The sequence below is a fragment of the Orbilia oligospora genome (assembly GCF_000225545.1).
Source record: "Orbilia oligospora ATCC 24927 unplaced genomic scaffold scaffold00083, whole genome shotgun sequence".
Lineage (NCBI taxonomy): Eukaryota > Fungi > Ascomycota > Orbiliomycetes > Orbiliales > Orbiliaceae > Orbilia > Orbilia oligospora.
In genome coordinates this window covers 1672323-1684570 of record NW_011645640.1, presented here as the reverse complement: position 1 = coordinate 1684570, position 12248 = coordinate 1672323, and the positions used below count along the sequence as shown (strand labels likewise).

The 12248-nt window shown below is 46.7% G+C and overlaps 5 protein-coding genes across 5 annotated transcripts; 3 read left to right on the top strand and 2 right to left on the bottom strand.

Annotated features, from left to right (window-relative positions):
• Window positions 1-643: 643 nt before the first annotated feature.
• AOL_s00083g484 (uncharacterized protein) lies at window positions 644-3326 on the bottom strand (the record flags this gene model as incomplete). Its single annotated transcript, XM_011125663.1, has 4 exons — window positions 644-1243; window positions 1313-1817; window positions 1879-2390; window positions 2448-3326. 4 exons carry the CDS (start codon window positions 3324-3326, stop codon window positions 644-646), a joined length of 2496 nt encoding a protein of 831 aa, XP_011123965.1.
• Window positions 3327-4617: 1291 nt separating this feature from the next.
• On the top strand, window positions 4618-6367 carry AOL_s00083g483 (uncharacterized protein; the record flags this gene model as incomplete). Its single annotated transcript, XM_011125662.1, has 5 exons — window positions 4618-4896; window positions 4984-5450; window positions 5599-5716; window positions 5770-5886; window positions 5999-6367. 5 exons carry the CDS (start codon window positions 4618-4620, stop codon window positions 6365-6367), a joined length of 1350 nt encoding a protein of 449 aa, XP_011123964.1.
• A 1249-nt stretch (window positions 6368-7616) lies between these two features.
• On the top strand, window positions 7617-8926 carry AOL_s00083g482 (uncharacterized protein; the record flags this gene model as incomplete). The annotated part of the gene is made up of 6 exons (XM_011125661.1): window positions 7617-7787; window positions 7876-8070; window positions 8131-8183; window positions 8249-8370; window positions 8446-8545; window positions 8605-8926. 6 exons carry the CDS (start codon window positions 7617-7619, stop codon window positions 8924-8926), a joined length of 963 nt encoding a protein of 320 aa, XP_011123963.1.
• Window positions 8927-9609: 683 nt separating this feature from the next.
• On the top strand, window positions 9610-10515 carry AOL_s00083g481 (uncharacterized protein; the record flags this gene model as incomplete). The annotated part of the gene is made up of 4 exons (XM_011125660.1): window positions 9610-9786; window positions 9880-9979; window positions 10046-10368; window positions 10435-10515. The coding sequence occupies 4 exons, from the start codon at window positions 9610-9612 to the stop codon at window positions 10513-10515; spliced, it is 681 nt and encodes a 226-aa protein (XP_011123962.1).
• Window positions 10516-11238: 723 nt separating this feature from the next.
• AOL_s00083g480 (uncharacterized protein) lies at window positions 11239-11736 on the bottom strand (the record flags this gene model as incomplete). The annotated part of the gene is made up of 2 exons (XM_011125659.1): window positions 11239-11489; window positions 11574-11736. 2 exons carry the CDS (start codon window positions 11734-11736, stop codon window positions 11239-11241), a joined length of 414 nt encoding a protein of 137 aa, XP_011123961.1.
• Between the last annotated feature and the right edge of the window lie 512 nt (window positions 11737-12248).

The following is a 12248-nucleotide window of genomic DNA, read 5'->3' as shown; positions in this document are numbered from 1 at the left end:
TGGAGATGATGCAGTGGCCGTTTAGCGATGAATACCCCCAATTCATCAGTAGAGATATGGTGTACATACTTACTTACACAAGCTAGTACTTGCACTACTTACAACATAAATACATAAATACATCAATACATCAATACATCAATACTTACTTACATATCCTTGATTCAACGGTATACATTGGATCCGTTGTGTTTGGTTGAAACTGAACTTGAAAGCGATCAAAATCAAGCATCGCATTTGCTAGGTCCTTAAGTACTAAGTACCTAACCTAGACTTTATAAATTTAATTTACAAATCTACTGCGGACTTGTCGTAAACCACCCGGCCCAAATTCTCCCAGGTACCTTACTCCATACTCCACGCAAATGCGGTCAAAATGTAAAAGAGAAAGATGTATTCTCAAACAGAGCTAAAACCGGGGGGGAAAGAAAAAGAGCGATTGATTCATTGCGCATAATATCCTCATCGTTGTGTAAAAGAAATTTACCCCCCGCGAATGTGAATTGTTTGTCTCACTTCGGAGCGGGATTTCGGGCAGAGAAAGAGAGCTGAATGGGAAATCCGGGGCGCAAAAAAAAGGAAACAGGGTGAAGAACGGAAGAACGAGTAGGCATTCCAGATCCTAACACGCTGGAGTGTTCCACTATTTAGGGTATCCACCGGGGACATGGAAGTCAGATATTGTGAAGTTCGAATTTGTGCGTTGGGTAGGAATTATTTGAGGTTCACCGTCAAGAGTCTGGAGGTCACCATATGACTTTGTGGGCCGTTGCGGTGTCCCCGTTTCTGAAGGTACGAATACAGTATCTGTGAGTTTGGCGGGGTTTGTGACATTCGTAGAAGAAGCCCCCCTTGGTACGGCTTCCTGTCCGCTTGAACCCGATGTAGGCTGTGATGTCCGGTAAAGCTCGTATGCGCCCGCACCTGCTACACCCAATGCGGCCCCGGCCTCGTAAATCGCGAGGTTAGGCTGGGTGTTATCCGAAGCAGAACCTTGGCGGGCTGCGGTGTCTATATGTTGGCGTGCGGATAAATCAGGCTGACCTGTTATAGGATCAAGTCCGTAAGTCGCCGTCGGCCTTCTCGAAGGGGTCTCTCGAGCCCATGCGGTCATGCTATCTCTGCGCTCCACGGTGCCGCCCGACTCCGTTTGCTGCGACATCTTGCGTTCGACATCCGGGGAAACGTGTGCTAAAACGGGCTGGAAATTTTCGTCACCACGTATGGTTGAAGTTGGTGGATGCTTTGTGACGATGTTGTTTAGCCAGTGCCCAGGGCTAGGTAAGATTATGTAAGGGAAGGGTTTAGCTACCTGTGCATCATACGAGAATGCAGATGGGTTACGTTGAATTCCTGGCCGCCCAGCCGCGAAGGTATTGAACCGGTGCTCGTCAAACTCACCTCCTAGGCCGGCAGGATAGCTCTCCTGCGGCTGGACGATGCCGGGTGCGGAATTTAGTGACTGGTTGGAGGCGCCACTGGTCGCGGATCTGAGTGAACGCCGTCGTTGAATGTCAATATCGGAAGGGAATCTTCCACCCTCGGGTCGAGGTTCATGAATAGAGGGCTCCGAACCAACTAGTGCACTGCGGTCCGCAGAATATGGGATTTCATCAGCCTCGTCATTCTCCAGTCCATTCTCGGAGCTCAAAGAGCCGTTTTCTTTCGTTGCCGTGTCCGGAGGGGTATGATGCTTTTGGTAAGACGCGACAAAAGCGTTTCGCTCGGGCCCGGAGAGCTCAATCAGTTTTTTGATGTTTTCGTAGAAACCTATCATATCCTCATGCGTCTCCGCACGGAAAACCCAACTATGGCCGCTAATGGTCGTGTCAGCGAGATGATCGCTCCTTGTTCAGCGGAGGATTCGATATAACTTACCGATGCAAAGCGCCGGTTTGTCGGCCTTTCACAACAAATTTGTGAGAATTCGCACCTGGCTGTGTATGGCTACCCATAGTACAATCAGGAAGGTAAAGTGACATCACCGGAGTCATATCATGATTTCTATCTGGTGTTTTGAATTCGTGAAGATGTGAAGGTGATAAAACATACCACCCCGGTGTATAGGATTTAAGATACTTTGACTTTCGCTCGAGAAGTCCGGCCCTGACTTCAACTGCCGCTGGGTGGTTCCAGCCAGGGTACTCTACACTATCAAAAACTCTAACCGGGATTCGGGGGTCGACAAAATCGGGATCCCGTTCAACAAAGCACGACCACTCGTGATCTGGTGGCAGGTTGATAGTGCGAGTTTGCAGTCTTTCAGCTGTGTCTGTAAGATCCGCACCTTCCATTCTGATGATCTTCATGTAAGAGTCAAAGGCTTTCTGAATCTCCGAGACCACAATACTTTCCAGCTCGCGGCCACTACTCTCGAGGTTCAGGTATGCCTATCTTCAAGCATCAGTCTCCTGTGATTAAGAACGGTCAGATCTTTTTCGACTTACCCGATGGAGATAATTCTCCTCAGCCAACTGTCGTCGAAGTTGCTTGTCAACCGAAAGTTTCACGATATACGGATCGTTCTTGCCAGAGGCTAGGGAAGGGTTGGAATCAACAGCGAGCAGGGCATCCGCTAGCTGTGTAACCGCCCTGCGTGTTCCCTCTCTCTCCTTGTCTAGTGTATTTTTGAAGTCGCCAGACAGACCTTTGATTTCCTTTATTTTCCCTGTGAGGTCATTCCGCAGACCGCTCAGCGAAGTAATAATCTGGACTTGAATTTGCTTTGCTTGCTCGCTAGCTAGCATTGCGGACTTATGGTGTTCTTTCAGGACGACATTCGTTTCAAGAATACCTCCGGATCGAAGAAACATTTCTGGCTCAATGGCACTGTTCAAGGTATGAAAAAGCCTACTGGTGGTTTTGGCTTGGGTTTCATAAGCAACCTGGACATCCTTAAAATATGCTATGTAATCTTTCAAGATCCGGCGCCATCCTGAAAACCTGCTGGCTAAAACCTCCGTCGGGTTCCCGTGAGAAGGGACGGGTGAGTGAAAGGCAGAGTTTGGGTTTTCGCTATCCATCTCTCCAACAGTTGACCTGCGCGACCGAGATCCCGATCGCTTCAGAGAGCTACTTCTTCTGAACGAGTTCCTCTTCTTCAACGTCGAAGGTTGCCGGGAAGGTGGTTCTGCGGTACCACCTCTTGTACTGCCATCCATAGATTTTGCATCGCCTTCGATTGATCTATGGCTATGGGCACCGCTTGTACCGGTGGTATCTGCCGTTCGTGGTCGGTGAGAGGCGTAACTAGATGTCCGCGCGACATCTTGAACGGGAGTTTGGGACCTCGAATGAGGACGATTGCTGCCACCGTACGCTGACATGATTGAGGGATGGATAGTATTTCTTCCTAGCCTGGAGATCCAAAAGAACTATGGGCGCTGGATTTTATGGGGGAAGCCGACGGGAGTGGTCTTGTTAGACCCGAGTTTGGTTCGGGAGATGAGATGTGAGAAGGAAAGTTGTGTTGGGGGGTGATATTGGCAAGGGTAGAGCGAGAAGAGGCTAAGCTAAGAGAATCCGGAAATGGAAAGGGAAAAGGCGAGGAAACGGGGGGGGGGGGGGAAGAAGAAGAAGGAGAAGGAGAAGGAGAAGGAGAAGGAGAAGAACCAGAAGAAGAAGAGGGGATATAGAGGGAAGAAAGAGAGAGGAAAGTACCCGGGAAGGGTGATAGGATGAATGGAGATGCAGACTTATGACGAAAGAGCAAGAAGACCGGATGTTCAAGATCTATCCTTAATTACATCCCCACCGATGTACATGGACATAGACATGTGCATGTGCATGTAAGTACTAAGTACTGACGTTTTGCTGATTTCCTCTTTTTGGATAAGAATGATTCGTCTGAAGTACTTCTGACCTATCATGCTTTGTAGGTACTTAGGTACATCACTGAAGAACTAAGCAGGTTACGGTAAGTCAGTCAATCTACGGGCTGCTGGGTTACGTCATCCCCGCACCCTTCCCTGTGAGGCACAGCCACAAATATCTAAGCCCGTTAATGTGGCGCCAACGCCGAAATATGTTGTCATGTTGCACAGAAGACCCCGCCTTGACCTTGACACCATCCCGTTTCAGCATCCACCCGACTGCTACCTTAGTACAACGTACAACTACCCTACATGTAGTAAGTACATCTATGTAAGTATGTACCAACGTCATCTCCACCATCTGCCAATCGATATCTTCAAAATCCACATTCTAAACATCGAATAGGAACTGCCATCTCCCTTTCTGCATGCATGCAAGGGATAATGGCTCAAGCCTTAATACGGTAAATCATTGGTGCTCCTGCTAGCACTTAGGCCATTCTGTACGTCACGCTCCTGCCACCACCGCCGCCTGCAGTCACCTGCTACACCACGCTATAACCACGAGCGGAGATTTCCCTCTCTCCCCTTCCCTTCCCTTCCTCCCTCTCCCTCTTGACATTCTAACTCGAATCATTTGTCCAGTTCTACGAAATCAACATTGGAAATATAACAATTTACAGAAAAAGAAGTGGGATATAAAAGAATAAGAAGGAGAAGTAGGGAATAAAAAGGAAAAAGGAAAGAACAAAAACACCGTATATACCTGAGTACCTGGATATATATATATATAACAATCTCTACAATGTCGGCTTCTCAACCATCATCATCTCCCGAATTCGGGGCCCAAAAGATGTCTAGATCTGCATCTTCTAGCCAAGCTTCTCTCCGCGCGACCCCTCGATCTCCCTCCCGCCAGCCGTCCCTCTCCCATGCCTCCCTCGTAGATTTACTTACAATCGCTCCTCGTCCGGATATTAACGTCCCGCAACGAGACTGGCGCGCCATCCCGTGCAAAGAGCTTGTAGCCGACCAGGAGTTGCATTTCGTTGAGGAGAATAAGCCGATTGAAGAGGCATGTCAGGTACGACATACCGGAGTTTCCTCCCTTGTACCCTCTTTGGCTCTCTCCTAGGTCTTTACGAAACTTACCCGGTATTTAATTGGAAAGATGTTAGTTGATTTCGGCATATCCTCGCTACCAATCAAATCTGAAAATGGAGCGGTCATCGGAACCTTTGATTACAGTGACCTCACTGCTTTCCTCCTGATGGTTCTCGGTGTCTGGAAAGGAGACCCCTCAGATACGGACGGACATACCTTCCAAGATCTTGCTACTAAAAGCCGCTCCGGAGGTGATATCCCCGTTAAGTTGGTTAAGGATCTGGGGAAAAAAGACCCTTTCATCACCGTCTCCGAAACCGAAGGCCTCTCCAAGGTTGTTGAGACCCTAGGTAGTGGTGTTCACCGAGTTGCAGTAGTAAAGGACGGAACCGATAGTGTCATTGGAATGATCAGCCAGTTGAAGATCCTCGAGTTCTTTTGGTCTAATGCCAAAGCCTTCTCCCAGATAGACCAGATATTGCCTCTGTCTCTCAGAGAATTAAACTTTGGTTCTGCGCAAGTCATATCCATAAAGTATGTACAATGCATTTCTATTTACCTTCTTCTCTCAATGATTTTTAAACGCTTCATTTTCCCTTTCCCTCTCTCCTTTTCTTTTTTCTTTTTTCTTTTTTCTTTTTTCTCTTTAAGATCTGGGCCTAACAACGCCCCTTCCTGGTAGTGGTGACCAACGGGTCCTTGAGGCTTTGGAGATGATGAATTCTGAAGGGATCTCCTCCCTGGCTGTCGTGGATTCCAACTATAACGTGGTTGGAAATATTTCTACAACAGATGTCAAGGTTTGTTCTACTTTGAATTCAGAAAAGTCAGCACCTAACAAGGTACTCCATAGCACCTTACGAGAACAAGCTCTTTACCTCTCCTCAAATCCTCCTGCCTCCATTTCCTCTCTGTAATTTTGACAGATAGAGGTTTAAACGACGGCAAGGATTCGTACCCAGTATTCTATGTAAGCCCTCACTCGACCCTAGCACACACCGTAGCAAAAATCATCGCCACAAGGGCCCACAGGTGAGCCAATCCATTACCCCCCTCAATGATGACGCCTTAGGGTAACTTAGCTCACTCCATGGGATAGAATGTGGCTCGTTGACGCTCCGAGCGAAGGCAACAGCACACCCTCAACCCCAACGATACCAGTTTCAACCCCAGCAATACCCCCACCCTCACTTGCCGCAGCGTCCCCTCTCGCAGCTAGCTTTCCGGCTGCGGCAAGTTTGAGTGTTGCATCTGTACCCGGTGCCCGGTTGAGTGGTCGCCTCATCGGCGTTGTATCCTTGACCGATGTTTTGAATTTGATTGGCAGATCCTCTGGCCTCACTAATTTGGATCCGGGGGAAGCTCGCCGTCAAAGAAGGAGAAGTAGTTCTAGCAGTGTTCGGGCTTCTATCGACCTCGGGAGGTCATCTTTCGATTCGCGTCGTTCATAGGTTAGGCAAGGAGAACTAGTCTCCTTGCGTATTCTCGGCCAATGTTTCTCCATAAGCGTTCTCTGTATTTTTTTTTTTTTTTTTTTTTTTTTTGGGAGAACCAGGGTTACATTTTCTACTGGTGCTTACTCTTGTGATGACCATAATACGCCTTCCCCCCTTGGTTTTCCCTTTCTATTTAGCAAATTTGCCCCGGGCTCGAGAGATTGATTTTGGACTTAGCTTTCAGGAGATCATGCTTTTCTTGGCCGGGCTGAGCTGAGCGTACGTATATACTTAAGTAGTAAGTAAGTATGTATGTATGTCTACTCAGCCTAGACACAAATAACAATGCAATGGGGGTGAAGGCAATTATATTTGTATGAGCATCTGGTATTCTTATAATCAAGGATGGTACTTGCATGTATAGCATTTTATACTTTCGCGTTCGGTTCCAGACAGCATAATGCCGCTTGGGGCTAAATAAGTACCTAGGTAATTATGTATGTGCATGTATGTGCTCGAGTACAAACTGCTTTCGAGCTTACATCCAAGTGAGTACATGCACATATACATACTTCTTAAGTACATGTATAATAGCAGTCTGGCCGCGAGCACATGCTGAATCGGAGGAAACATGCGAGAGTTATTGGTTAAAAATGGATTCCGCAGGAGTCAGCCAAGCCTGAGAACCAAGCAAGTTCTCAACAACAAGGGCAAACATCTAGCAGACCTTGTCCGTGGCATCTTGAACCATCTTGTCTCAAAGCTGCAGTTATCAAACATTCGTGCTAAAGCGGTGACTACCATTACGTCGTCCTGAGAATAGCCAGAGAGGAGACAGAGAGACAGAAAGGAAAAAAAAAGGGGGCCTCTTTTCTGTGTCGGGTCGCGGCAGCTAAGGAAAGTCAAGTAGAGTTCAGGTCGAAGGCCCGAGGACGCCACATATTTCTCTTCAGCTGTTGCATACTAAGTAAGTACTTACATACTTACTTAATCCCTCCAGCAGCTCCATTCCATCCACCCCATCATTCTCCAATCCCCATCCCCTTTCTTCCACCATCACCACCGTCACCATCATCAGAACCTCTCCTATCCCGAATCCTCATCTAGTGAGTCTTCAGATTCGATTATTTCCCACCGTCCTGCCTGGTGTTTTTTCCTGTAACGTGTGGACCCACCGTTTGAACTATCTCCCCACTAGAATGGGATATTTTACTCACAGCTCCATCAACCAATTTAGCAAAAATAACACCCCCAAATAGCTACCATGAGCGGCGAAAAGTACGACGACTACAATTTCCCACACACCCATCCGGAGGGTGATGTACCGGAGGGACATCCTGGTAATGTCACCGAGATCCAGGGTGCTCAGGTTCACCAGCTGAGAGCAAAGCTCGAGGCTCAGGGATACACCACAAGGCTCGACACAAATACCCTAGTATGCACACACTCACAAATAACCGATTTATTCCATTACATACAACATTTTGTAATGTTTATGCTAACAATTCCTTTCATGGTTTTAGTTGCGATACCTACGAGCTAGAAAATTCGATGTGAACCTGGCGGAGGCGATGTACATAAAAGCCGAGACCTGGAGAAAAGATAACGACATCTGGGCGAAGGGAACGACTCTTGACGAGATCGTTGCCACCTGGGACTATCCAGAGAAGCCAAAAATATTTGAACACTATCCACAATACTACCACAAGACCGACAAAGTACTTAGCCTATCTAGCCTCCTAATATAACATGCGCTCATTGCTAACCATACACTATAGGATGGACGGCCAGTTTATATTGAACAGCTCGGAAAGATCAATTTGACCGCAATGTGTGTATTCTCCTATTATCAAGTTCATTTGAGAATAATGCTAACACTGCCTTTTCCAACATTAGGGGAAAGATCACCTCCCAAGAACGCATGTTGACCAATCTCGCCGTTGAGTATGAAAGGGTTGCGGATCCCCGTTTACCCGCCTGCTCTAGAAAGGTCGGCAGGCTGTTGGAAACCTGCTGCAGTATGCCCTTCCCCCTATGCCGACTTTTAAATCTCTCTCTTCCCTAGCAGTAGCTAACCATGGTAACCCGAATAGCGATTATGGACTTGAAGGGTGTTGGTGTAACAACTATTCCATCCGCGTACGGTTATCTGAAGAAGGCATCCGCAATTTCTCAGGACTGCTATCCTGAAAGGTACTTAAACCACATTCACCGACCAGAAATAATAGATCTACGCTAATCTCAGATGATAGATTGGGAAAGCTCTATATTATAAACGCTCCATGGGGCTTCTCCACCGTTTGGAGCATCATCAGCGGCTGGCTTGATCCTGTCACCGTGAAAAAAATTAAGGTACTCGGTTCGGGTTACGCGCCTACCCTCCTTGAGCAAATACCAGCTGAAAATCTACCTGTTGAATTCGGTGGAAGTTGCAAATGCGAAGGTGGTTGTCCATTGAGTGACGCTGGGCCGTGGAATGATTCTGAATACCTGGGGCCATTTTTCAAGTCGGGTGCTAATGCCTCAGGTATCAAGCCTGCAGCTGTAGCACCCGCTCCAGAGGCTACCGCTTAGAGAAAGGTCGATCTCTACAAAATCGGCGACGGAGGAATGAGTTTCTCCATGACAGAGTTATCGATTGTGGACTGAGATGGAGTTGGATAGCTATAATGTGACTTTGGCGGTTGATCGTTCTTTTTTCTTAAACTTTCTGGTCGCTGAAAATCCCATTTACCTTGTCTTAGCTTTGGTTGTACAGTTCAAACACATACATTTACCGTGGTAGACAGACACCTAGATCATATCCCTGATATTGCAGGATTGATGGCGAGTGGCATATCAGAGTAGCTCTGCAAGCTATTATTTCTATATGCTTTCATATATACTACTAATGAATGGCCCTAGAGGTCGATTCTCAATCATCATTGTCACCGTAATCATAATCATCATACTGGTATCTGCCTGCTCTGTTCACGCAAGCCATTGCATGCCTGCGGGTGATCCATGGGATGAGGCTCGCCGCAACCATACCCAGGATAGGATAGCCCTAGCTAAGTGCTTACTTAGTTGCTCTGAAGCTTGAGGAAACATGGGTGACGCCAAGCAAAACAAAAGCAACACTGGCAACCTTACAAAACCTAAACCCATTCCATCCAACATCCCCATCTCTCGCATCCAAGAGTCCCCGAACCTAAGCACTTTCTCAAACCGCCGCCCTTTCACCCAAGTAACCAAACGGTTCCCCGTCTGTCTCGCAAATGGCGGACGCGGACCACCCCAAAGTCCGTCTTGACACCATTGCCGAGTACAAGACGGTGCTAAACCGTGTGGAACAACTCTCGCGCGACAAGCTCGCACAGCATTTCCCGCCTTCTGCGAATTCTAGTATTAAAGATGAGACTTATCGGAAGCGTGTTGAGGAGCTGGTTGCTGAGGTGTGTGTTTAAACATAGATCTTGATCTGGATAAATAGAAATCGTGTATGGAAACTGACTTGAAATATATATTTTTTTTTACCCGGCTAGTAGTACGTTCGAAGATTACTCGACCTTGCGAACCAGAATATTTCGATAAATGGGAACGATATCGGAGATGTTGATTCCGTACTGAAAGCGGAGGAGGAGGACCGTATGTCTCCTCACTTTTACTCACAAAAAGCGAAGACGACAGACCCTAACGCTACCAAACAAATAGAGTACGAACCATACGATGACAAACTCCGAGTCCGTGTCAACGACCTGATTGCAAAAGTTGGCACCGCTACAGGTGAAGTCGCAAAGCTGCGACGAGAGGTCCCGAAGAGAGCCGCGGCTGCTTATGAAAAAAAACTCAAAGCAGATATTGACAGGGAGGTTGCATTGGCTGAAGCAGCATTGAAGGAGAACGAGAATACCATGGATATAGATGACGAAGGCGGTACAGATGTGGTCGATTGGGGTATCAAACCTTTGGCGAGGCAGAAGGAGGTAGAGAAGGCCTGGGAGAATGCAGTTGGACTATTACCGAGTCTGAAGAAGGTAAGGGGGGGGGATATCCATCTGAGCGTTTGGTTCTATCCGTCGACTAATTTTGTTAATTTACAGATGGACGGTCCTTTGACAAGAGCCCAGGGACAAGTAGCAAAAGCCCAGCAAGTTTTGGAGCACATCCAGCAAACAAAGTAATAGCGCAGTCCCCTAGACGTTATGGATTTTCACGCCGTTATTGGTAGGATATTGGTACACTTTGATTATCACTTTATGCAGCGAAGGAGTTCGTTTGGATTTTGGCGTCTTGGTATACGGGTGTATTGATAATCCTTTTCCTAGCAGTGGGACTTTTCTTTACTTTTTTTTTTTTTTTTCGTATCGGGTGTAGGGTCGGGTAACGACTGCGAAAAGGGAGAAATAACGAGAAAAGGGAAGAAAGGGAGGGTCCCATCGGTAGAGTTTGGTCAGAGATATCATCATAAAAGAACACGATAATGAAAGACTTCTAAAACAATCCAAAGTGTCGCTAAATCGCTGCAAATTATCATATCGATAGTAGGAGAAAAACAAGAAAGGCCATAAACATCCTGCATGCTCCTCCAGGTTCCTCGCGCAAACCCCCAAATCGTTGTCTTTCAATTTAGAAAACCCGATGCCGAAGATATAAATAAATAAATAAAAAAGACGCCTTGTATATATCCGAAGAAGGAGGAGGAGGGGTAGGTGAAAGACAAAAGACAAAAGGGCATTAAAAATAAAAATAAAAATAAAAATAAAAATAAAAATAAAATAAAAAATAAAAAAAAGAACTCTGCTTGTTAATACCATTTCCGCTGATTCAATACCGCTAACCCCGCCATTTCCAAATTGTGATGCGCCGTTGACCCCGTTCCACCAGTCCGTTGAGCAATGAATTGTTTATCTTCGTCGCTTCTCACGTTCATTATCGATATCCATGAACCCATCGTCTTCATCATCCAGGATGATCTCATGAACTATATCGACACGGTCGCTAAGGGGGGGTACCGTGATATCGGAATGGTGAGGCAAGAACATTTCTTGGTTCCAATCGAAACCTTGACCGGCCTTGACACAAGTAACAAGCCGGGCTGTTCCGTCGCGGGTTCCGAGGTCAAAAACCGTATGTTCTTGTTTCGACAAAGAGGAGCCTAGAGAACATCCAATTAGTTTCTCGCTCACTTGGGTAGAATTTTTTTTGGGACAATAAAATAGTGTAGGGAATCTGGACTTACTCAGAAGTGACTGGCGCCGTCTGTGGCCGAAAATGGCAGAGGACGGCGAGTTGGACGAAGTGGATGGGGAGGACATTTCATCAGAAGAACCAGGAGAAGGGGAAGAGGAAGAAGAAGAAGTCTTCTTAGAAGACTTTTTAGGAATTGGAATGGCAGATGACATTTCGCTATGAGGATGGTGGTATTAAATAGTTGACCCTATTATTGGAGTGAGTGGAGTGGAGTGGAGGATGGTGTGTATATAAAGAAGTATAAATCTGGATCTGAAACGATATTGACCAGTGGAGCGGAAGGGACAAATGGTGTGGTGTAGTGGCAAGGTGTGTGAAGAATGAAATGGATTGACGTCAGGGTTCACACGAGAAGACGTAGCAGAGGAACGAGAGTGGAAGCGGCCAGCGAAGAAGCGAGATTGTCACGAAGTCACAGAGAAGGAGATAAACTGATATGTATTATGACTAGATTGGTGTATTAGAGGGGGGGGGGAGAGGTGGATATATATATAAATCTAGGATGGTGATGATGGTGGTAATGATGATGGGTATGAATAAGAAGAAGAAGAAGAAGAAGGAGAAGGAGAAGGAGAAGAAGAAGGAGAAGAAGAATATGGTGGTGGTGATGGTAATGATGGTGATGACAAGAGGGGAACAGCAGGAGGAGGAGGAGGAGGAGGAG